At 42.9% G+C, this 25,682-nt stretch overlaps 1 protein-coding gene across 4 annotated transcripts; it reads left to right on the forward strand.

The window, feature by feature from the left end:
- Positions 1–2,751: 2,751 nt before the first annotated feature.
- LOC139999097 (uncharacterized) lies at positions 2,752–24,836 on the forward strand. Of its 4 annotated transcripts, XM_072025805.1 has the most exons (5): positions 2,752–3,044; positions 4,938–4,983; positions 8,091–8,315; positions 9,149–9,384; positions 23,240–24,836. In XM_072025805.1, exons 1-5 carry the CDS (start codon positions 3,000–3,002, stop codon positions 23,252–23,254), a joined length of 567 nt encoding a protein of 188 aa, XP_071881906.1. In that variant the 5' UTR covers positions 2,752–2,999; the 3' UTR covers positions 23,255–24,836. The 4 variants fall into 4 exon arrangements, with proteins under 4 accessions (XP_071881906.1, XP_071881903.1, XP_071881904.1 ...); XM_072025802.1 differs by lacking the exon at positions 23,240–24,836 and having other exon boundaries at positions 9,149–11,931; XM_072025803.1 differs by lacking the exon at positions 23,240–24,836 and having other exon boundaries at positions 8,091–8,300; positions 9,149–11,931.
- Positions 24,837–25,682: the final 846 nt, after the last annotated feature.

Genomic DNA, 25,682 nt, shown 5'->3' on the forward strand with positions numbered 1-25,682 from the left:
TACTCTCACATGTCACATGTCTATATCAATATATAGAAGAAAGTATATATAGATGCACATCATATGATTTTTAATAAAGCTTGCTTTCCACGAGCAGCCACAGAGTACATTTTCACTCAGCAGTGACTCATCGTTCTAGCTCTCTCTCTCTTCTTTTTTTTTTTCTTACTGCTTAATCCAAGAAACTCTGACTAAGTCAGCTCTGCCACGTCCCAAGTGTAGCAGGGATTCCTCACAGTCCTTGATGCAAACAGAACTAGTAATTCTCCTCAGAAATAGCAAGAAATTGCTATTTGCGGGCTCATGCTTTACGCAATGATGACCTTGGCTGAGGCAACCCAAATGGAAAGGGCCCCAGCGCATGAAGTCAGTGCCACTGTGGTAAATAAAGGCAGAGCCAGGAAGGCACAATTTCAACATCCCCTGGCAGATGAAACATAGCTGGGCAGGGGCACCATGCGTATGAGCTATGTTTTCTTAAGAGCAGTCTGGGAACCTCATGGCACTATGTCATAGTGAGACAGTCCAGTTTTGTATCTCAGCTTGTTGTTATTTTTTTTTATATATGTAGACCCTTTTAGTGTTCTATACAGCCATTAAAATGAGCTACAACAAAATCTGCTGGGCTATAGAAATAGGCTGGGAGCAGAATGTCAGGTATTTGTCAATCGCCCAGGATAAAGCAACTTCAGAGGATTTCAGGTATTGACTCAAAAATTTTAGAACAAAAATTTAAAAATGTAGAACTCACTTCAGAACTTTAGCTTGGCAATAAGAAATCATTGGGTGAGACAGGTTGTAGACCAAGACTGAGACTTACATGTCCCTACCATTTTAGACAGTAAAATTAAAATCCTACAATCCATAAAAACCCATTACACATTCCAAAATTTCTACCAGCAATCTTAACGATGTAGCTGAAGCAAAATGTCACTTGGATTGACAAAAAGGAGTAGCTAACCTCGTGGCAGCCTGCTCAGGTTGCTGGTTTGTAAGCATGACCTGACTTTTTTATCCTTTATATCCTTAAATATCACCATGAGTAGCCAGCACACATCAAGCTGCTTTAGATGATCAACAGACATTACAAAATGAGTCTTGCTTCTCCAGGACTCAGATCTTCCTTTTTCCCGTGGAAGGATCATTCTTCTCCCATGAGAGGATCCGTAGCCCTCGGGCAGTCCCTGAGCTCTAACACTACCTCTTTAAATATGGGTACAATTTTAACATCCATCACAGCAGCATTTTAACACCTATGGAATAGTCCTGATCATTTCTGTGTTGGATATGCCCACACTTCTAAGACAGTTACGTTTTAATCCCAGACTCATTCACAGGGTAAAAGGGGATCCCTCAATGATAAGCCATAGCTTGCTGAGCTTAATTCTGGTGTCTGCCAATGGGTGTTTTTTCTCTCTGACTTTTTCCACATCTGTTTACTGTGTGGATTCTTCACTGAACAGGCCGTTTACTCATTATAATATGAAATAATGTTTTAGTGGAAGAAATATTATCTCAGAAACGTACCCTAGCTATATAAGCTTACTGTTTCTCCCTGGGTTCTCAGCTTTCTTTCATCAGGACAGTTTTGTTAAAATGATATTACCTCTCTTGGGCGTACTTCACAGGAGCTTTACAGTTATGATGAATAAAACAACTGTGGCGAGACTGCAATAAATTAATTGCACCATTTTATATGAGTAAGAGAATGGGCAGGAGACCTGAGACTGCAACACCAATCTGACGATGACTTGGGATTCGTGGTTGAAAGACTGGTATGAAAAAGAGAAAAGATGTCATAGCGGAGTGGGAAGGGGATCTGGAGGAAAAACACAAAACCAGCCCAGCACATTGTGGTTAACAATAAACAATTTGGAGTCTCAATTTCCATTCAGCCAAGGACATGGGAAAGCTGAATTTCTAAGCTAGCAATTGTGTTTTATTTCTTTAGGAGATACAAAAAGTTTCTGTGAATCTGTGTCTCTGTCTTTTATTGGCCAGAAAATGATTGTCTGACTGGAGCCCTTGAAAACTCAAAGAAGGCTCTTTGAGGGAGATGCCCATCTCTCCAGTTCTCATTTTATCCTAGGGAGGACCCGAGTTCCTGTGCTGCTGGTAACAGATCGCTGCCTGGCTGTACTGACGGAGCCTGCCAGGTGTGCTACAGCTCCCTGCATTGCTCCGTTAGAGTAAAATTTGTCTTAGTATATAGAGGGAAGGCTGTTTTTTGTCCAGTTTAATAGAATATATAACAAATTTGCCGATTGATATGTGCAGGATGGAATCAGAAATGCTTCTAAAAATTGTCTGAGCCCACGGAGCTCAGAGAGGAGATGCGCTGAGACGCAGCGCCAGGTAGGAAACAATCCTTGTGATCGGGATCATCCTCCTGCCCGACTTGTCACTTGAGAGAAGTCACAACACAAACTGGGGAAGCAATAATGACAATCAAAGGTGAGCATTGCTCAAAATATCAACAACCAGTCCTACTCTGTCACGTTTACTGGCATGAAAGCCATCCTGTTGCAGGTGCCGCCCTGTGTTTTAGGATGGCATTGCTCAATGTGCACAGAAGTGCTTTTGGTCACCAGATGTCCCCAGGGCCAGCCTCGTTCCTCATGGTGTCTGCAGCAACCTGGGTTGTCCTTGACCTCACCCCATCCCGGAAGGGCCCTGAGGAAGTCAAGTGCAAGGCGTTTGTTTGATAACCCCAGGTTTGTTTGCAAAGGGAGAGAATCCAAACCCGTCAGACGCCATCACATTGCCAAGAGGAAAACTGTAGACTAAAAAAGAAATGTTGTCAGTGAATATTTGAGCAGGAGAGCACTTTGCACTGGGAAGTCCCCGGACATGCTGTGACATGAAGTCCTGACGATTTGGGCTCCAGTGGTTTTGCAACGGGGCTGCTGCTGTTTTCCTGTGGTGTTTTAAAAGGTCCCAGTAAGGCGCTTTACCTTTACTCCCTGTTTTTTTCTGGGATCATTATTTTTTAAATAAACATGCCCATCCTTTGCTGTTGCTGTCTCTCATCGTCTCCAGAAGAGGTAAGAAAGCAACTTCGGGGCATGACAAGATCTGCAGCTGCCCATGCCCGAGCTGCAGAGCTGGGAGAAGGAGCGGCTGGTTGGGACGGAGGGAGGCAATTACCCGTGGCGGGGACCAGACTGAGCACAGTGCCCCTTGGCAGGAGGAACAGAGGGCCAGCACCAAGCCCCCTGCACTGACCCAGTGGCACCTCAGGCCCTGCTCCCTCCTGCTGGCAGGGTCCCACCTGCAGCCCCCTCCAGATCCACCACCCCCAGCTTTCTGCGGACCTACAAGGATTTTGTAATGCACCTGGCAGAGCCAGCTGGCCACTGCTCTTACACAGAGGGGCCTAATCCTGCTCTGTGGGTCCGCATGAGGATTAAGGAGGCCGTGACAGTGCCTTGATTAACAAGTTTTCTTTGGTACTCTTTTTCCATATTTAAAAAAGCAGGTTTTGCCTTAATTTTTCAAGGGAGAGCATGTTCCGTACTAAATAATTTTAACAGTGACATACTCGCCTGATGTATTAACACATAAAATATTCCTAAGACAAATTTTGCTGATTGTCCACTGATTTTCCAATCAAGAGGTAGAGCTAATACTGCCATTTTTAAGTTGCCATCATGTTTGCCTGTTAGTTCACTGTCACAAACCAGCTTTTCAATCTGAACGTAGTTGCTATTATAGATTTCAAAATCATAATGAAAGGCTTTATTAATATTTTGAATTTTGTGGATAAAGGCCTGAAGTCTTAGCTCTCAAGTGATTTTTTTTTTTTTTATATATTTTTTTCTGCAAAATTTGCTATGTAGTTCTCAGAATTACTGTTCAGTACCTGAACTGAACTGGACTCAATGCCAAATAGGTAAGACTTAGTACCCTCAGCTTGTAATTAGAAAAAAGGGGGGAAGAAAGAAAAACAAACAAACAAACAAACCAAAAAAAACCACAATGAAACGAACAAACAAACAAAAGACAAAGACAAAGAAAAAAGAAAAACAACCAAAAAGAAAAGCAGAAAAAGAAATGGAGGCATTGGGAGCATAGAATGGGAGCTAATTTCTTTAACCTTTCTCTTTTTTTTTTTGCCTTTTAAAGACTTCCTGAACTGACTGGCAAATGCTTTTTCCAGCATTTCATCCCAGGACAGGCTGGGAAGCTGGAGGTAGGATTTGGTACAGGGAATTATGAAGTGTGCAATGTAGTGACGATAGGCAGATAACAGCTTCTGGTGGTAATACCAGGGAACGTAACGGAGGCTAAAACCAGAAAAAGCCTTCTCCGCTTAACCAAGGATCGGTAAGAGAGGTTGGTGCCAGCAGAGCATCAAGCATCACCTGATAGATTACCTTTGATTGCTGCTCAGGGTTCAGGCATTGCCTGTTCTCCAAGGTAGCCAAGCATGAGGAAAGCATTTGGATGTTGGCTCAGAAGCAGACGGACGGCGAGCTAACAAGGTTTCTGCTGGTGGAGATGCAAAAGATGTAGGGAAACTTATACAGACTGGTGGGAGAGGTGAGAGAAACCAGCATTTTGCCCTGCTCAGAACTTTCCAGACCTGATTTTTAACGGGGATTTGGATGTAAAGTTTTCCCTTCTTTGGGCCACATGGTTCATACATTTTCGGAATGTGAGGTCCATCTGATGACTTATGACTGAAAGCAAGGTGGGAGGTGGTGGGGCCCAGCCTCACAGCATTGTGAGGCAACCCTGGTCCCTGGGGATGTGTCTGACCCAGCCAAACCCTCCTGTTTCCTTGGTCTGCTTGAGAGCCCCTTGCCCTTGGAGTGCGGTGTTTGCCTCTGGAGAATATATCGTCTTCTGGGAAAATGTCACAGAAACTGTTGTGTAAAGTGAGCCAATTCCTCCTCCGTTGAAAACGACATCATAGCTTTCTTTCTCCTTCACAGCGGGAACCTCTTCCTGTAAATACAAGACAGCCCTGTCGAAACATTGGTAATAAGATTTTAACTATTTTCTTTGGAAGTTTCACCCCCCTCGCCCCCTTCTTTGTGGATAGTGGTTAAAGTGATAATTAGTAAATTCTGGTACTCATCCAAAAATGCTCCAGTGCTGAAATTGTACACAGGCACACAAGAAACACGTGTACACAAATTGTCAGCACCCCACTTTCTGCCATCAGTAGAAACAAAAAATAATGGCGCAGACCCCCTGCCAGCGACTGTAAGCATGCAGTTATAAAAGAGTATGTTAAATGGTAATGACCTCACATTTAAACAGTGCTTTTCATCCAGAAGAAACCTAACTGCTTTGCAAACTGCCAAGGCTTTCTGAAAGTCACTGCAGGGCTGGAATGGGTGGTCACTATGGGACAATTTAGGACAGGAAGTGAAAAATACTAAAATTCAGTAGAAATTGGAGAAAATGCAGGGATCCCCCAAAATTGCTTGTTTGCAAGAAATAAAGATTTAAAAAAAAAAAAAATGCAGTGAGTTATTTATATGACATAGAAACTCCAGTGAAGATCAAAATAATGTTGTATGAGCAAAAGGCATATGACAAAATAGGACATTTTTTCCAGCCCAATGAGTTGGATGTGCTGACTTTACAATACTGCCTGTGAATGTTCATTTAGAGGAGTGTGCAAGGACAGTTTCCATTTGTAATGCTAACTTAGTCATAAATCCTCCAACCCAAGTCCAGCTCTGTGCCATTCACTCATGTAAAAAGTTCTCAAAGATTTAAGTAAAGTGTTGGTGGGGTCACAGGAGGGGAAATAAGGAATCTTATTCAGCTGGCTGAAAGAAACCTGAAAAAAATTGAACTTCTTGAAAAAGAAACTTAAAAGCTAGTATTTTTTCAGTTTGTGGGAGATGTGAGTTGGGTGCTGGCAGTTTTCCTGTGTGGGCCAACACACCTTGTCTCACTGCATCCCTCGCAATGAGCCCCAACCTCCTGTCTTATGGGTGGGAAATGGGGCATCACAGGACTCACAGGCTAAAACTGAGAGAGCTGAAATACCCTTCCAAGAAACACCGAGGTGGTCTTTCTGAAAGCAACTGTTTAGGCTTTTAATTGAATAGTTTACCTCTTAGTAAAGACAAAAAAATAATGTTTTCCAGGATATATACATGTATTTTCAAATAGAAGTCTAACTTTCTCTAGAAAACTAGACATTTGAATATTTTATTTTTCTTAAAGACTCATGTTCCTGTCAAAGACAAGTCCTACTTTTCTAGTGGGAAGGAGGCCAAGAACTTGTACTGAAGAGAGTAAGCTATGGGATCAATAATAAGTCCAGAATTATGCCCTGAACTTTTCCTTAAATTACATGTACACAATACATTTCAGGGTAGTCCAATGAAGTATTTGTTTTTTCATTGACTCTACTTTAAATAAATTTTATGGAACTAAATGGAATTTGATAGAAAACAATTTCTCCTTTTATTTTTAATTTTTATACTGTTGTAAATGTGAAGGAACATGGAACACGATGATCTTCTGTGGCACCACAGAGAACAAATTCTTCATTTCTACTTATCATTAGGATCCATCACTTTATTGGGAAAAAAATAACAAAGTTCCCTCCCTGCTTCCCCCCTTTCTTTCTTTTTGCTAATAGGAAACTTAGACACAGAAGAGCAAAAGAGAGAAGCAAAACAAAGCACACTCAGCATTAATTTGGCAACAGGGAAACTTACTAAAACAGATTTTATTGTTTAAAACCGAGACTTGAAGTTTTCCCTCTATAAAAAAACAAACCTCTCTGACATTTGCTGGAAATACTGCTAGCGAATGGATCATGTATTCCATTGCGCAGGAGATGCAATTAGATTTCTGCAGGTTTGTAAAACAAACTATGTCCTAGGAGCGCTGTCATGGAACCACTGCTCTGATTTCCAGTTGGATAACTGAGCTTTTAATTAGGGCTCCAGTGGTGCAACCGCTTTGCAATTTCTACAGCTACCTAAGGGATTTGAATGTCAAATTCTAATTATGATGATTGTGAATGGAGCATGCTCTAAGAGGCTTTGAAACTTTTGGCCTATATCTTCACTTTGTATAACACGGAAGGATTTACTTAGCAGAGAAAAACTTTAATCTACTATAGGTATGAAAAATTACTGGACTAGATCCTCTGCTACTGTAAATCAGCATATTTTATCCAATTTCAGTGGAGCCGGGATGATTTTTAGCCCCATAAGAGCCACTGTCTTTTGCTTTCCTGGCAAATAGGAGCCTTGTGGAGGCCATGTGAAACCAGCTCCATACTGAGGGCTTCTTTGCCTTCCCCCTGAAGCTCCTGGCATAGTGATATCACACTTGCTGTGTTGGAAAGCTTTTCAGTGTGATCTAGTCTCCGACCTGATAACAGATTACGTGTTTCTGCTCACTATGGGGAGTTCTTTGACTGTATGGCATTTCCAGAAACTTGCAGGGAATGAGATGGATGATTCAATAGTCAATTTACATTTCCAAAAAAAAAAAAGGCATTGCATTTTTTATCCCACTTCGGAAATTCTTAATACAGTCTGTTTCAACCATTTTAGTGTTCCCCCCAAAGGGCAAAGGGCTTTGCTAAGAAATTTCTGGGACTCTCTTTTTCCTCTTGTAAAGGTTTGATTTCTGCAAAGCAGCACTTGTGACTAGGGGACCAGGGGAGCATAAAAATCCCAAACAATGCATTTCATGGAAAATTCCCAGCTAGCTTCACAGGTAGCATGCTGGGCACTCAGGGGATCTGGCTTCACTTCCCTGCTCTGTTCAGTGTGAGACTTGGGGGTTTCGCTCAGGGTACGAGTTTTCAAAAAACCCCACGTTCCAAGTTGGCTTAAACTTCTTCATCTTCATAAAGGTGAATGGTCACCTACCTCCCGTTACTTTCTCAGACTGCCAAGAAATCCAGTTTTGGAATGACTGATGAGGGCAGCCAGTGGTAACCAAAGAACTCCCAAAGGCAAATGAAGGGCCTGTAGCTCACAAGTCAACTTCCCATGCTCATTTCAAACAAGTTTTCATGCTCCTTCACCCCTTCCCCAAGTCTCTGGTTGATTTATTTTATTGCTGTCTCCTAAATGCCTTTGGGTTTTTAATTTCCTCAGGGGTCTTCAGTAAGGAGGGGACCCTCATGCTGAAGCTGGTGAACGTACGTGCCATCGACACCCACTTCTCAGATATCGCTAAAACATTCAACAAGCAGCACAACGATCACTCTGCCATGATGAGGGCTGCCCAAAAGCTGAAGGAGGTTTCTGGCTGTGCTCCCACTGCTAGTCTTACAGCCTGCATAGAGACGATGCAGCAGGAGCATGGTAAGCAGACCAAAGGTAAAGATTAAATGAGGCCAACTTTAAAATAATCAGAACCATTCAAGTTGCCTTCATTGTTATAGGGTTGCTGTGTCACAGCATCTGTGTCTGGAGCCTGCTCAGAGCCCGAATCACTGCTCCTTCGCATGCTGTATGACAGAGAATAGATGATTTTACATTTCATGGAGATCCCGGTCAATTTTACAGCTTGTTTCTACTTTATGGTACCATGTAAAGTTTCCAAATGGGCTGACTGATTCTGAGGACACATCATGAGATCTGGCTTTGTAGTGCTACTTCATGTGGCACTAAGGCCAGCCCAGCTATGTGGCATCAGCCTTTGCCATACCACAGAACCAGCCCCGAAACACAGGGGACAGAAAAGCCACAAGTTGGTGGCCCTGATCAGAACAATGAGGTGTCTCATAGAAGATTAGGATGGATTTGAAGTACGCTTTTCAGAAAAAAATCACCCAATACCCTATGCTTTTCACTACTTGAACAAAAGAAAAGATGGATCAAATTGAACCAGGTGGAAGGACTATTGATTTCACCAGAGGGAAGCCACAGTATCAGGGCTCATTTTGGCCCTGTCTGCTCAAGGAAGTTACGTGGAGTCAGTTGGCTTGCTGCTGGCAAATGCCTCTATTATATAATGCAGGCACGCAGAGCAGCCACAGTGATAAGGAAACTGGAAACAAGCTTATTTTATGGATACCTTTCACAGTCAGTCATTGGAGAGCTTATTGCTTCGTGTGCTTAGTTTTGCAGAAACAAAAGTGCTCAGACATCTCTTTGTTGGACTCCAACCAGATGCAAGTCACAGGATAGACCTTGTTTTGTCTTTTCAGGTGCCTGCACCGTGCAGGTGCACGTGGAAGGCTATAGCTTTTTCCTCCTTGTGAAGGACAAGAAAGTGCCTGACAAACTGAAGCAGGCCCAGCAGCAGGTGGGGGAGCTGAGTCGTTCCACAAAGCGTGTCCTCGCAAGAAAAACGAGACTCCAGGAAATGATCCGCTCGCTGCTCCAGAGCCAAGCTCAGCTGGAGGAGAGGATCAAAACTGCAAACCCCGAGTATCTGGACCAGGTACGGCTAGAAGGTAATCTGAGAGAGAACATCGAAAAAATCAGTCTGGCCAAGGAGCTCTCAGAGCAGTATGATGAAGCTGCCAGGAGCATTTTGAGGGAAATGGCCCAGCTAGCTGGCTTGAATCCGGAAGGGGCTCCTTAAATAGGGGCCAAATAGATGTTTATAACCTGCCACACATACAGAGCAATAGCTTAGAGGATGCCTGGGTGGTCAATTGGCTTGGGAGTGTCGTTAAATAGCACTCAGCAAATGACTTACGGGTTGCTGTGTGCCTCGGGTCCATTTTATTCAATTATGGGCAGAAGGATGTATCCGGAAAAGGGATATTTTTTTCTACCTGAAGCATTAACACAAGTGGACAGAAAGTGACATCTTCAGTGCAGTGTCTTAAGTCAGCCTTTGTGCACTAATGTAAGGAAAAATATTCAGTACCTGACCAAAATAAGAGCAATTTGCTCTGGAAATTGGTAACATTTCCATCCCTACATAATAAATGAGTGACTGTGGTGGAAAGGTATTTAGGGTGACCCACAAGGAATCTAAAAACATGGGGTCAAATCCTGCAGAGCACCCAGCTGGGGTCATGGCAGCGGGAGCAGGGACAAAGGCAGTGCTCTGCCCCGTGCCGTGCACTACTGCTGGCAGGAACACTGTGCTTTGGGGTAAAGACATTGGCAGGGGCATAGGGGGACAGATGGAGGAGATCAACCTTGGACTAAGATTTCAGGGGAAAAATGAAATATATCAGGAGACAAGGTCTGTCAGCTTTCCACCCAGCACCCCCAGACTCCCACCTCTGGCAGCCTCAACGCATAGCAGAGAGAAGCCTTCCCTTCAGACACCCTGCAAAACGTGCGACAGTCGCTCTGAAATAATGACCAGCCTGGTTAACGATGTGCTGTGACACAGCCTTTGAGGAGGGCTGGGTAACCCAGCATGCTATGGATGCTCAGCACCAAAGCCTGGTTCGGGGCCGGGACGGTGCGAGTGGGGAGGGTTGGCTGGTTTTGCAATGCTGGACCTGTTTGGCAGTCAGAAAACTTATTGAATTCATCACATTTTTTAAGGGTGAGGGAAAGAATAGAAACCACGAGTGCAATCCTACCCAGCACCACAAATAACTACAAAGGGAGCCTGACCTCTGGGTTTTCAGGCTGTCTCTGCTCTGGCCAATATTAGTGTTTTAAGTCCCTGTTCTGTTTGCCTCTGCTTATCCCCAAAATACGTCAGAAACTCCCAAGAGAGTTTTCTGGCCTTAAATGGCCTCGTGCTTCCTTCAGGCCTCCATCCGCTCATGCGCCCACAGGGCCCGTGGGCAGCGTGTTTCTTTGCTCTCTCCCAGCCTCTCCCTCTACTTATCCATTAATCTCTGTCCTGCCAGAAATCCAATTTAGACGTTTTTAGGAGCTTCAGCCTGTCCATTGGCTAGGCATATGTTTTTCATGAACTTATCAAACTCAGCGAAGAAGTTTGTAACTTCATTTGTATTTTTTCTAATATAAATGAAAACAAGTCCCTCTATAATCACATCAGGTAGAGCGTTTGGTCTCCCCACCTCTGCTCAACACAAGGGTTTCTCTCCAGACATATACTTCTTTCTATTCATTTCATTTTTTAAGGAATTTGTGGAAAAGGTTCATTGCCACAGACATTTCCTGCCACTCACCTGATAAAATCTTGAAAATTACAGCAATGCTTCCAGTAGGCCCTGGGTCAATCACTTCTCAAACACACTGACATTTTAGCTGCCGGGGGCTTCAAAAGTTCTCTCTACGCCCAACTTTTTACAGCACCAACTTCTCTAAACACTGTTATCTCCTCCCTTTTTGTTGGAAAAGAAACTGAGATCTTGTAAGGTTCCCTGTCCTCTGCACAGGACAGCAGTGGTCAGGGTATGGTCTTCCCCAGGACTGAAACCCATCCTCCTGGGACAGAGGTGGGTGGGCTACCACACGGAGAGTAAACTTTCCCTCATACAGCTTTTGATAACTGGAATATATCTAACACCACTTGGTCACGCATCCTGGCAACACCGATGTTGTTCCCACACATCTGAGGAGCCAACTGAGCTACAACTCCAGTGCAGCTTTCCTGGGGCTTGCAGAGTATTTAATGGAACATATGTAATCTATATTAGCCTTACACGTCCGGGAAATCTCATATAGACTTCTGCCGCTATTGTTACACTCAGACACACCACAAACCTCATAATGTCTGTGGTTGATCCAGTCCAGTGCACTCAGACGTGGACGTTTCCAAATAGCCCTTAGACATTTTGGAATGCGTGGCATTCCTCTCCTGCCATTTCCCACGTGGGAGCGCTCACTCACCTGATGGAGGCTGTGACCCTAAAGCATCTAAGCCAGGCTTGCAGCTACCCTGAGACCAAGCTGCTGATCAGGCCTGCAGAGGAGTTACTCTAGCTATTGGAAATGTAAAAATAGAATATTTCTTTATCCCTTTGGGTTACTAAATGAAAAAAAATCTGTTTTGTAAAAATTAAATGTTTTGTGAACTGAAGGATTAAAGAATGGATTTAATGGATTTTTTTTCATAAATGTCTCATTTATCAAAAACAATAATAAATTTTTGTTTCAAGACCCGTTCAGAATTGAGACAAATTTTACATTCCTAAAGCCACTAGGAAATACAGCTGTTTGCAGGTTTTGGAGCTTTTCATCTGAGCATCTTTACTGGAATCAAATTAGTGTGGTTGCCTTTATAAATAAGTATTAATCAGAGCAAAAGTTGCAAATATCTGACCCATGATAGAATTGGAGTCTGGTTTCTTTCTTTATGTCCATGAAGTGAAGAAACAAGAAGATATATTTGGCAGCAAAATACTATCCTGGACTTTGGAAATTTGTATTTTTTGCTTCATTTTCTTCATTCTGTGCACTATAGATAGTACTTCTCCCCGATTTGCATTTGTAAAATGGAAATGTTTCATGGCAGTCTTGTGAAGAAAAACATACTAAAAACTCACGAGGTCCTCAGGTACTATTGCAATGCAGGAATGAGTGTCTTGTAAACCTCAGGTGGCCAGACAGCAGAAGCCCTGGTGACAACAGAGCCTCAGGAAGCTCCTTCTGTTCAAATAAACACCCCAAACCAGTTGCTTAGACACTCTATTGAAAACCTGCAAAACAAGGGTGGAAACCTCGTGAGCTGTCTGTTCAGGTTAGAAATCGGAAATTCTGTATCACAGGGTTACAGCTCCTCTCCTCGTGACCATGACTAAGGAGTGCAAAGTCTGCATCAGAAAAAAAAAAAAAAAAGAAAAAAAAATAGAGAAAGTGAATCTGGGCAACCTCACCAAGAAAAAGTTTCTAGAATTTTTGAGAAAGTGTTTGGGGGTGGACTTTGGCATAAATCTTGGAGCCTGAAGCATGCCAGAAAGCTTCCATACTGAAAACCTGCACCGTTTTTCCCTTATCACATTTGCGTTTTATTTTTAAGCACTGCAGGATCGTGTTGCTGACCTGTGTCTGGAGCAGAAGGTGGGACCTCCATTGCTGCTTAGTCTTTCTAGGAAAAAGGGCACTGTAGGAAAACATTTGGATCCCTAATTGGCCTCATTAAAGAAGCTGGCCATCTGGACCCCACTCATTCTAATTAGTCATCAATAGGGCGGTGATTTGGTCATAAAAAAAAAAAAAAAGAAAAAGGAAAAAAACAAGAAAAAAAACACCACCTCCACTTTCCTCGTCCTGCCTTTACGCAGAGCTATTACACATGACTCCCTGCTCGCAGCCTGGAGCGGGTGGATGTGTTCTCACTCAGCAGCCATCCACCCCGGTGTTCGCGGGCCAGCAGCTTGTTTCTTGGCACGGCCACTAAACCTGAGCCTGTAAACTGCGGCAGTCTGGAAAGGATGGAGCTAAATATGGCAAAGAAACCAAGAGCATGTGATTACCCCACCCTTCACTTGTAACTCCGTCTGGTATCCGCACTTCCAAATGTCATTACTGTGCAGAAATCCCTGGATAACACACGGGGAAGGGCTCCAGGCATTGCCAAAGCACCTTTAAAATTCTGGGGTTATTAACAGGCACCCACGTATTTCCAAGCAATTTTCCTTTGGTCAGTATTACTTGGTCCTCATACAAGAAGAGCAGTTCAGGAGAAGGGGAGGTAGATGGGCTGAATGACTCTTGCTGCTGCTTTTATGATTTCCAGCTTCTCGTGCTCCATATACTCCCTTTGACTCACCCAGTTCCTATCCAGGTAGAGTCGCCAGGACACTTCTCTGAGATGGAGCCTCCCCATTTCAGCCCATCCTGAAACAGGACAAGCCAAAACAATTACAGAAACCACAGAAAGGTGTCTCAGTAAGTGTAAGTGCTTAGGGAGCTTTAAGCAGAGTATGGTTTGCAGCAATAGATGGGCAAAACTAGAGAAAAATGGCAAAGATGGTTTCATTCAGCACCAATGGTACATCAAAGCATGAATCACCTGTGGGTGGTCTTAAAAGCAGAGGAACTTCTAAGGTCATCTTCACATTCCCAAACCTATCACCTCCTTGTTCTGTGCCTCTCTAAATATCTCACCTCCCTTCTCCCATCTCATATGGAGCTCTTTTTTCCTGGTTTTGGGGAGCATTCAAAAAATCGTGTATTTAGGGAATGGGCCTGAAAATGTCAATGCCATATATGCACAGTCCAGTAGGTAGGTGAAAAGTAGCAGCCAGTTAAGGGGAGAACTAAATGCCATCATTTTGTACAGCTGCTATAGCCCAGCTTGGTCCTGAATAGCTTTCTAAAATGAGTGGCAGATCCAAAGCTATAGCTGGGCTACATGAAAAGGTGGAGGGAGGCTGCTGAATCAAGAGAAAGCTGACTTGGCCACCCCATATGTTTTACAGTTAATCTTGTATCTAGGCTGAGGAAAAATCCCCCTTGAAACTAGTCTTTAGTTGGCCAACAAAGGCCCGGGGTTGCTAGACACCTTATTAATAATATTCTTCTGTAAGAGCGGGATGTAGTTCTTTATAAAGATTTATTAGTCATTATTATTTTCACAGAAGCTTTAATGTACAGTAAAAGACCTATAAAGACAAGCAACCAAAGGAACTCATCTATTTCACACTGATGTGCACCGAAAGAAAAAAAAAAGTTCTTTTTTTTGTTCTTTTTTTTTTTTTTTCCTTAAATAATAATAAAACAAAGAGCTTTCAGGAGCAGCAACAGCAGAAGGCTAATGTAAAGTGATATATTTGAGACCCAAGAGGATGGTGTAACTTACTCTTGCCTCTGCGGCCTGTTTATTGTGTTTGTCTGGTTGCCCTGGGAACCAGCTCACGCCGTTTCACTTATTTTATAATGTTCCTGTAAATGTTAGGTAGGGCCGGGATTTATTATACACTGTCAACACCTAAAATGGAACGCGCCGCTTAGTGTCGGTTATTTGGCAAGATGCCTTTCCAGGCTCCCTTAAAAAAAAAAAAAAGAAAAGTCTTTTTTGCACATATATATGTGTGAGTGTGCATGTGTGCATGTGTGTATGGGCATTGGCATCCAAATAAATAAAAATAAGCCCTGTACGCTTTCCAGAAGCCTCTGCCCAGGGAGGACCAGTGCTGGGTGGCAGGAGGGCTGGGCTAAGGGAACGTCTGGGCGAGGAGCAGCCACGGACCTGCAGTTGGGTGGGATCTATGACTCACATTATTTGCGTGAGGTGAATATTTAGGGGATGGGGAAGGCGTGTTTACCAGGAGTGTTTATTATCCCTAAAGAAGCAGTGCGATCCCGTTGCTGCTGTCCCCAAAGACCTCTGTTAATTCGGAGCGATGAATCATCAGAATTATTAGGGCTGGAGCAAGCTGCTTTCCTTTGCTTCCCTCTCCTCCACCAGTCCCTCAGCATGACGGAGCAGATTTGATTGCAGACTAGTGGGTGTGAGGCTTATTTTTTAATTTGCCTTTTTTTTTTTTTCTTTTTCCCTTGGGTGGTACCTCTCAGACTAACACATGGTGTTTAACCAAGAAGACTATTAACCTCTTAAACGCTCGGAAACAAATTCAGCAGGCATCCCAAAGCCCTGAAATGCATCTCTCTAAACCTCACCACCTTCTCCTTGCTCCTGCTCCCAGCTGCAGCCCTATCTGCAGCCTCTCCATTCTCACATCCCAAACGTGGGGTCTCTTCTCTCACCTCTGGCTTTCCTTCACTCAGAAGCACACGTCCCCATATGTGCTGGGGGGCCGCTGCCATCATCCCTCTGGTCACCCCTTGTGGTGCCAAGTGCCACATCTGCACCAGCTCCTCCTCTCCCTTTCCCCCAAATGAGATGGATTCGTGCAGTGATTTGGTATGACTGCGAGCGCCTTGCTTGCCAAAGAAATGCTCACTCTGGCCACTGGTAGTCAGCTCCGCTCCCCATGTGGTTTGCCTCCAGACTTCCAAGGGGATTTGGATTCAGTGGTGAGTGGCGACTGCTCTGGCTAAAATCATGGGCCAGGTGAGGAGCTGAGGTGGGTCCATCGATGAGTAAAAGCCAAGAAAAGTGGCTTTGTTCCTCCTCGTGCTTGGGGCTGCTTCTGACCCGAAATGTTCCCTCCTTGGCATGAAGCCTTCCACCACTGAACAGCTCCAAGGCCAAGGAAGCCAGCCAGCACCCAGAGCATTAAACACGATGGGATTAGGCAGTGCCCTGAGACTGAAGGTACAGAAGATGGAGAATCTCCAAAACATTTAGGAATGCTAATGGAAAAAAGCAGAGCCCGGGACAGGATGGCTGGGGACAGCAGATGGTTTTAAGGAAGAAAGTCGGATGAGGAAAGTTAGGCTTGATGGTCCAAGGCTGCGTAGTGTGACTTTTTAATTCAATTGGAAGGAGTTAAGGTTGTTGAATTTATTTAGGAAATATTAAAGGTTAGGATTCCTATTTCCTCTGTGATTCTGACTAATTTAAATCTTAATTCCCCACTTAATCTGCCTGTGAGGCAAAACTAGAACAAAACATAATTAATTCATATTTGCAACGTGACCTGAGATCCTTGACTATAGACTTCATAATGATAGACTCTGGTCTCAGTATGGTTTGTATGTGATTTCTGTGAACATAAGCCAATAAAACTGGACTTCATTGGTTTGTTTCTGGCAAGAAGATGGATAGATAATAGAAAGATGAGAAGAGAGAAAAATCTTTCTTGTAGATATTTTGGAAGGAAGCAGATGTTGTGCATAGAGGTCTGTTTCTTCCTAAAACTTCTGTGCATGCAAATTAGCTCTTGGAATAATTATCAGCAGCAACTCCTTCAAAGACATTTACCTGAGCCACATGCGATACAAATATCCATGTGCACATACCCTTGCCTATCTCAATTTCAGGGAATTATTCCATATATAATTAGTGGCATTTTTAATTTTTTCAAGAAAAATGCCACAGTTAAAGAAAAATTAAAATGACAAAAGACATTTTTAATGACCCTAAGATGGAATGTATATGACAGTGACAAGAGTAACTTAGTGAAATCACAGCTGCTCCTTTTAATTGCCTCCTAATTTGCTCTCTGGTGCTGGTAATTGGAACAATTTGCCTGCAGAACCCTGTGAGGTCTCAGATGTTAATTGATTTTGTCTTGCTTAATCAGCCCCACAAGAAACAGAGCCTATTTCACTGACGGTTTTAAGCTTAGTCCTGTGATTTTGTGATACACTGGGCAGAAAATGTACCTACCCACACAAATCATCCATTGACCAAACTTAGATCATGGGGCTGAGCCAGTTCCCTGTAGTGGAAGCCGAAGCACCTCTTTTTTGTATTTTGATCCTGAAAAATACCTCGGATGAAACTGCTCAGCATTAGTATATGTATCAAATATAACAAGGTGATACCTGAAGTTTATTCCAGCTCAACCAGCCCTAAAAAAAAGTAGTGTTTGCAAGCATTTTTCTTTCTTGTGCTTGGAGGCCAGATAAATTTTAATGGAAATAAATCTCTTCCTTGCATGTGTAGCAAAAGAGAATATATCATATAATGGGCTATTTAATTTTCTTGTAGAAAAGCATTCAGGTTCTTAGTGTTGTGATTTAAGGAGGCTCTGTTATTTTATTTCAGGATAATTTATTATATTATTGTTATCTTGCACAGAAAAATAATGGAAGAGATCTCACAAAATGCCGGTGTGCTTCACAATAAGGTCACTATCTGGGAACAGAAACCATCTTCAGTGCATGATAGCACATTACCAAATGCTTGAAATGTTATTTCTGAAATGTGTGAGAGTAGGTGAGGCTTAGTAGCCACTTTCACTGCGTTGTTAAACCTTCGTTTTGCCACTTCCCTCATGCAAACCAGACATAGCTGCTGGCTTAGCATCACGCTAGCATTTCCTCTGCTATATCCATCAGGTTTATGCAGGTTTTGGTATGGGACAAGCATTGTGGCTTCTAGACAATTATGCCTTCCTCCCGTCTCTGCCATCCCAAACACACCTGGCAGAGTCATGCTATGGCTGATGTAGCCTTGCCTTTCCTCTGCAGCACTCAGAAGCAATCAGAGACACAGGGAAACACAGCAAACCCCAGTGAGCATCAGCGGCAGAGGGGGAATGTCCACACCTGTGTGCATCCAGCTGTGTCTCGATTGGTGGCAGAGCTGTTTTATGTTCATTCAGATCTCCATCAAATCCAAACCTTTAAAACTGCTGTGGTCCAAGCACCCTTGTCATAAAAGTTATTTTGATGTTCTAAAATCCCCCATTGTCTCTATTTTTTATGCAGTCTACCCTGTTTACTAAAGCCTTTATCATTTTGCTCTTCCTATGCATTAAGTGGTATTTCTAAGGCGCTTTTCCTTGATGAGAGCAGCTAGATCAGTAGTGTATCTTTTCCATGAACACAGTTCATGGGTCCTTCCCCACTGATGCCTGTGCTGGACTTCAAGCCAACGAGGACAACTACCCCCTTAACTAAAGCAGAGGCGTGTTTGCTGCATCAAGCCCAACTGCCGTCACCACACGTTCCTTCAGCATTGTAAATTTCCATTTGCCATTACCCACATTTCTTAAAAGGAAGTAGATTGTAACTCTCTAAAGATTTATAGTTTCTTTCTAAAATATCTATCATTTTAAACGCAGCGCTGCTGCTGACATTCACCGAACTGCCATAGATAGACTGGTAAAGTACTTAAAAAAAAAAAAAAAAGACATTACAATATATCCAGATATGTTTCAAGAACTTTTGTCGGGTATGGACTCGCTTGGAGACATATTTCATAAAAACTGCTATTTACATTTCAGCTATATACTTTCTCTCTTTATGTCGTTTTCCATTGCTCTGGATTGCCAAGGCTTTTGCATAAATAGAAATTTTCCCTTTCGTCTCCCCCCGCCGGAGCCGTGCGGCGGAGCCCGCGGGGCCGCGCGTGACATCACCGCTTGTCCTCAGAAACACCGCCCGGCAGCGTCACAGGATTGACCTCAGGTGTTGGGTTTTTGGGTATAACCATTATTGAAAAGACAGCGGTCGAGATTTACTGGCTGGTAAGAGTTGATGATGATCAGAGATTAAGGGTGGGACTTTCCAAACAGTACGAGCCTTGAGCGCATTTGAATTTGTACTCCATTACCCAGGAGCTTTTCAAAGCTCCACCCTAAATCTGTATGAAATTATTCTAGCGGCAAGGAAAGTATATTTACCTAATGTCAAATATTAAACATTACTGCCCATTAAAATATAGGCCTTCATTATATTTGGCCCGGTGCAGATGTGCAGCAGAGAAGGAGCAATTATCTTTCCCCACGCTGTGTACCTGGGCAGAGGAGCTGTCACTAATTCCTGGTGTCTGCCTGCGGATAACGAGCGTCTGCCTCGCGCGGCCCGTGGGGAAGTGAGCTACAGCTGCAGGCCGTAATTGCTTCTGAGAACCGGGCCCTTCATAATGCAAGTAAGCCAAATTGACCATGCAAAAAAAAAACGATGCATCCAAGCTTGTGGGCACTTTGGAAAGTCGGGGCCAAAATAACTCCCTCCCTGTCACGCAGCGCGCTGCTGGCAGCCGCGGGGCTGGAACACAGACCTCTTTATTCCCAGCCCCTCGCGCCTGCTCCGAGCTCATCCCTCGCTCACGTAACCTGGCCTGTGTCGCTGGGGCTGCACCTCTTCCTTTTGTCACAGTTCTGCAAACTGCTCGGGCTTGCTCAGTCCAAAGCAAAACCAAGAGGAGCCGCTCAGGCTGCGAGCGCTTGGAGGAGCCCGCAGCGCCCCGGTGACACCAAGGAGCCCTCTCTGTGTGTGATGGGACTGTGGGAACCTGGCACGGCTCCACCGGCCGGGGACATCAGAGGCGAGGTGATGGAGCTGGCCTCTGGATGGCAAGTGAGCCACCTCGGCTTGGATTTAGCTGACAGAGCAGGTCTAGGGGAGCGAGGAGGGGAACCTGGCAAGCCCGGCCCTGGGCCTGCTGCGCCGAGGGTCACCGCGCATTGTGCACACCGAGTCCTCGTGCAGCGAGACATGAAAAGCCCATGCTGGCACGACTTCTTATTAAGCTTGCTCAGTGACACAGAAAGGCTTTTCTCTTAAACTCGCTGAAAAGCTCTGGTGAATTTAGCTGAAAGTGCAAATTGCTGTTGTAACAATGAGGGATGTTCTTATTTTTCCCTGCTTAGATTTTCCTCCCATCTCTTTCCTTCTGACTCCTCTCTGCTTCCATTGTGAGGCATTTTCCTATTAAAGCTGAGCTTAGAGAGGGAAATAGAGAGTCCCTGGATGTCTATAATGCACAAGCTCTCAATCCTGCTGCCCACAGGTTTGCAGAGTAGCAGAAAATCAGTCAATTTTGGGGTAAAGTGGGAATTGAAGCTCCCAAAATAAGGCTACAGAAAGACAAGCTTTCTACCCTGTTGGATGAAATCACAAAGACAGCAAAAGAACTGGGGACACGTAAATTGTGAAAACACATTAGTCCTACACCTTCCACCTCAATTTTCTGCCTTTTTCTTGTTAGAGTAGTTTAAAGTCCATGTGGTTGTATAACTCTGCTTTTAAAAAAAGTGATGAATGACAGCGTTTGAAGAAGCTGTTGGCTGTTTCACCCACATGCCACTGTTGGAAGCAAGAAAATATTAGCACAAAGCAAAAACGCAATGGGCTGTACAAAGTGCAGAGGAGTACCAGGCTTTAACCTGGCAAAACCTTGCAAAAACTCTCCTGCCCATAAATATTGGTTTCAGCTCACTGTACAGACGAATGCATTACTCCATGCTCATGAAGACAAAACCTCCAGTGAAGCTAGCCGACCAACACTGAAATCGGTTGCATTGAGCCTGAATAAGAACGATTAACATGTAACTGAGGCCTTCGCTGAAAGAAATTATAGGACATAGCTACACAAGAATAAGGACCCTATTAATGTCAATGGCTTTTAAATTTTGCTGTCCTTAGTGAATAAACCCAACTCTCTGTCAAAAAGTGTCCTAGTCAGCACCAGTTGAGTTTTTTTATAGGGGATATTTCCTAGGAATGGAAAAGCAACCCTTATATCATGCAAATATGAGGAATAATTGAGCAAGAACTCTTTCCTCTTAAGCTCAGAAGTTTTGTTGGAGGGGAGCAGCTCAGGACTCTCTTTTGCATCGCATTCCCTACCAGACTGCAGCGCTCTGAGCAGGACAGCGCTAGCATAGGGCTAACACACAGCTCCTTGTTCCTGACATATAGGAAAAAGAAACACAGTGAGTAATCATCAGATAGAGAAGATAAAGTCTTATTTTCTAAACCAGAAATAGACATTCAGCACTGAATGGAGGCATGATCCATTCTGTTGTTTCTTTTGGAAGTGGACCCTTGTAATAAAGTGAATGCGTCCCTTCTTGCTGTCAGGGGCTCCCAGCAGACAGGTTGTAATAAAATATAAAATTGAGTTTTTACCCCATAAGTACAATTGTTTGTCTCCCCCTGCTGATTTCCCAGCTCACTGGTGATATTATTTAAGATTACTTTTGAGATCTTCCTGCTGTTTGGCTGGATTAAGTTAAGAAATGTTCTTTAGAGGAGCAAAGCAGAAATCAGGGAGCGTTTCTAACTGTGGAAGACCCTGAAAGCCTTGCTGCCTACATTGCAATTGCAGTCTCGAGGACCTTGCTGGGTGAAATCTTCCCTGGCTTACTCACCATGTGTGAGAAAAGGAATTTTTTGACCTAATAGTTCATTATAAACTTTCCTCAGAATGTTTCTCAGTTTCCACTACACTTCTCTGGGAAGTGTTCCTTAGGTCCGGGGTGGTATTTCTGCTTGAGATGTGCCTAAGAGCACTCAGGTCATCCCACAGCAGCCCACTAAGGGATCTTCAGATGGGGAATGTGATGGGAAGAACCGGGGGAGCTGAGTCTGCTATATCCCAATGAATATCTTTCTCTTTTCTCCTACTGTCTACGCAGGCAGGCCTGGAGGCAGGGAAGGGAGGAGAGAAATAGGCATTTGAATTTGTCTGGGGTGTCTCACAGAATGTTAGAACATGCTAAATATTCTACAAAAAATATAAGCAAGGGAAAGTACTGACCATCCCACTTAACCCCAAACCTATATAGTTTGGTTCAAAAGTTGCCTGAAGCACCCCAAAGCCATCTGCAGTAAAGAAATCCCTTGAGCTGATATAAAAAGAAGGGGTATCCCCGTGTCTTTTCAGTGACGCCTGCTTTGAAATAGTGATAGTCATACATGTACTATAGCATTTTTCCAGGAAAACTGCAAAGGTTGTAATTACATAGCCTTCATAGACTTGGAAATGGTTTAAGAGTTTAATGGTTTAAGATCTGGTCATTTCTGGCCACATATGATAGAAGGCAGAAAAAGAAAATGACTTTTTTACATATAATGACTTTGGACAGTAGTAGTAGACAATGTGTAGGTGAAAATTGAATTAAAAGCCTCATTCCTGTATCCCTTAGCCTTTTGAGGTTTAACATGAGATCACCATCATTGCTTTAATGAATATTTCTCTTTCTTCATTCATATTTTTTTTTATTTTTCTAAAGAGGGGACAACTGTGGAGGGAGATGTGGGGTTGGAGTACTACAGAAAAAGGGTGGCAACTAGAAGACAACAGTAGGCAGCATGGACTGCGTCTCGTTACTGCTCATTTCGGAGGTGCCAAAGCTACATGGGACATTGTCATTATTATGGCTTAAAGTTGGCTAAGGTCACCCCGGTTCATCTGTTTTATACATTGGTAGCCTTCTACTTATTACTTGCCAAACAAACCTTTTTATTTTTGCACACGTTTATGTTGATTTTGTGGTTTCTGAAATTGGATTCTGGCTCCTACAGGCCTGTGTTTCCACGGCAACTACGGACCTTATCTGCTGCTGCTGTTTGGCAGACAGACAACAAGGCCTTTCAGTTTACTTCTCTCTTTTTTTTTTTTTTTTTTTATATTATTTTCTTTAAAAACCTTTTTCTTCTTCATAATTTTCTCTTTTTTCCTCCTTTTTATTATTTTTACTTTTCCCAACCCCTGTCATTTAAAAATCACATAATTAATTGAGCACATCCTGTGCCACACGGGGCTGCCACGACTTTGAAGTCCCAATAGATCATTTTATAGAGCCATGGGTACCATTTTTTCCAGCACAGCACCAGGCGCCAGTGCGAGTGCTTGTGGAATTTAGCATATCCTACTCCAGGTATGATAAAGAAACCTTGGCACCTTCTGTTTGTTTTTACTAATTTCCTTTCCAAACTGCCTTTTCAATACAGAGGAAAGACCTCAGGACTTAAAGTTTGTTATTTTCTCTCCAAAGTTAGTCCCTGTTCCCCCTGCCTCCCTCCCTCCCCTTCCTTTAAACCAGACTGAACTGCTTCTTCGCTTGGTGGTAAGTTTTCTTTTTTTCTTTTCTTTTCTTCAGGAAAGTGTGGTCTGATTTAGCATCGTGTAGCTCGGAGCTGTTACTGATCCTATAGCAGCAGCGAAACCAGCCGAGGGGAAAAGACCCTGACAGGCTCTATTAACCCTTAAAAACAATAAATGATCTCATCACCTTCTCAAATACAGAAGAAGAAATAATAATGCAATAATTTACTTCAGTGAAGGAACAAGTCTTTTGGGGATTGATACTGAAATCTATCCCAAAAGACACTGTTGCTGGCACTAATGAAGAAGGGCTGCTTTTCCACTAAACTGAAAATAAACTGCAATGTCCCTCAGCATTGCAGGAGAACATGCATATACAGGCATGGATAGACATGTACTATGTGAAGAACAGAGAGAGAAAGACAGAAGATGAGTGGAAACCTGCTAAATGAAATGAATATGCAGGTGAAAAATAGCTGATTTTCCTGACAGGAGGAAACTTTGCAGTGGCACCATTGTTCAGCCTGCATTTGAAACAAAGGGCTTTAAAATCCCATAAAAACTTTTTTTTTTTTAAAGAGTCAGGAACTTCTAGGGATAGGTTTAAAACTGCTCGTTGTCATCTATTTTTCCACATTTTGAAAAGGCAAACTTAATCACATGGAGTAGCTTTGTAGCGAGGAGCTAATTCAGGATTAATCCCTGCAGAATTACTGTCTTCTATTTAGAAAGGCGGACATTCTGCCTTACAAAGAATAATAGAAAAAGAGATTTTATATACAGACATACTAAACCAGCTTCTGACATCTAATGGGAAATTACATTTCTGTCAATGAGATCCAGAAGACAGTGTAAAAATCCTGTAGAAAAGATTTTATTCTCTCTGAAAATCTGAACAGATTTTAAATGATTTCTGGGCATATTTATGTTTAATTTTTATAGAGCTACATTTATTTCATCACTACTCAGGGTCTTATTCAAACTCTCATGTTGTAAATGAAAAGATTTCCATTGATTCCAATGAACTTTGGATTAAAGAGTTAAGAAGTTTCTGTGAGGCTAAAAATAGGAAACAATTCATTACAAAATCCCAGAGGTTCATTTTTAAAACCTGTATGTTTTACTCTGTTAGTCTGTGGGACAAAACCTTATATATTCAGTTATCTTTTGTCTGTAGATTCCTACATAAATCTATTTCGATCTAGATAAAAAAGCAGGCAAAGCTGATTACTGTCTCTGTCTATATTCAAATGCTTCTCAAAATCAATTAATATCGGATATCTCCAGCTATTCAGAGTCCTTTTAAAGACAACTGTATTTATAATGACTATTTTACAATTCCATTAAAATATTTGTATTGATTACTGGGTCATACTGTGTTTTTTAGAAGTATTTTTGCTGTTGCTTATACCAGTTTTCTGTCTTCCTTCCTCTTTTCTCTCTTTTATTTGTTCTGCCTTTCTTGAAACCTCACACATTCACTGTAACTGAAGAATATCGTGAGCCTTATAATCCCCCAAATCTAAATCCTATCTCACTTCTTATATACCTGGAATTATTTCCCTAATTCTCTGCACCACCGGTATTTTTCTAACTAACAAAACCTTCGTGGTTACAGGAATTGAAGCTTTATTCACTCAACGGAGCTGGGACACTGATGTGCCACCATTGCTGGGGCAGAGGCAGCAGACAAATCATTATTCTTTAGGCTGCTCAGGAGCCAGTTTCAGCAAGCATCCGAGGGATGCAGATGGCCAGTATATTCGCCATAAAGAGACCAGAGAAACTCCTTTTAAGCTGCTTTCTGTGTGTGTGCTTGTTACAGGTGCTAGAGCAGAACAAAAACTAAGCACAGAGCAAACCAGTGCTCAGTATCAGAGGTTTCCTCCAAGGAAGCCACACAAAGTGTGAAGCTGGCATTGCAGCCCATGCTTATGGGACACGTCTTTCAGGAAGAGCAGGGGTTGACCCCGGATCAGGCTCAGCATTCCCACCTCCCTGCACCTAACAGCTGATGCGCAGAATCTGAGCTCCTGAGCTGGCCAAGAAACAGCTATATTCCACTAGGTATTATAGATGAAAAAACTTTGAAAAGCTTTCCTTTGGGACTGAAGACACAATGCAATTTTAAAGCAGTAATATTGTTATTGAGTTATCCAAAAGCAGCTGCTGTACACAGCCTGTGTAAGAAGTAGCATGCCAGAATGAAAGCCTTCAAGCTATTGCAAGGTTGATTCTTCCCTAAAATCTTTACATTTAGTTGCTCTTGTCTTAAAGCTGCTCAGATTTTGTTTAAAATTTCTGCTTGGAGCTGTTTTCATAGTTTCTGAGTTATTAAAGTGGTATTTTTATGTACATTAATGATAGCAGGCAAAAAAATTATTGAACTTTGCAAGCAGCAGGCTTTCTAGTTGGTTGGCTGACCCAAGGAACACATTGAGCAAAAGGTTTCCTTCGAGTTAACTTTAAAAGGACAAAAAGTCTTCCAATTTCATTTT

Source organism: Anas platyrhynchos, chromosome 19 (assembly GCF_047663525.1).
Source record: "Anas platyrhynchos isolate ZD024472 breed Pekin duck chromosome 19, IASCAAS_PekinDuck_T2T, whole genome shotgun sequence".
Lineage (NCBI taxonomy): Eukaryota > Metazoa > Chordata > Aves > Anseriformes > Anatidae > Anas > Anas platyrhynchos.

Excerpts from the sequence above, each read along its gene's own strand:
- LOC139999097 (XM_072025802.1), top strand. The coding sequence starts at position 3,000 with ATGCCCATCCTTTGCTGTTGCTGTCTCTCATCGTCTCCAGAAGAG. Across the intron at positions 4,984-8,090 it reads ACAGCCCTGTCGAAACATTG|GGGTCTTCAGTAAGGAGGGG; the intron begins GTAATAAGATTT and ends TAATTTCCTCAG. Across the intron at positions 8,316-9,148 it reads GCATGGTAAGCAGACCAAAG|GTGCCTGCACCGTGCAGGTG; the intron begins GTAAAGATTAAA and ends TTGTCTTTTCAG.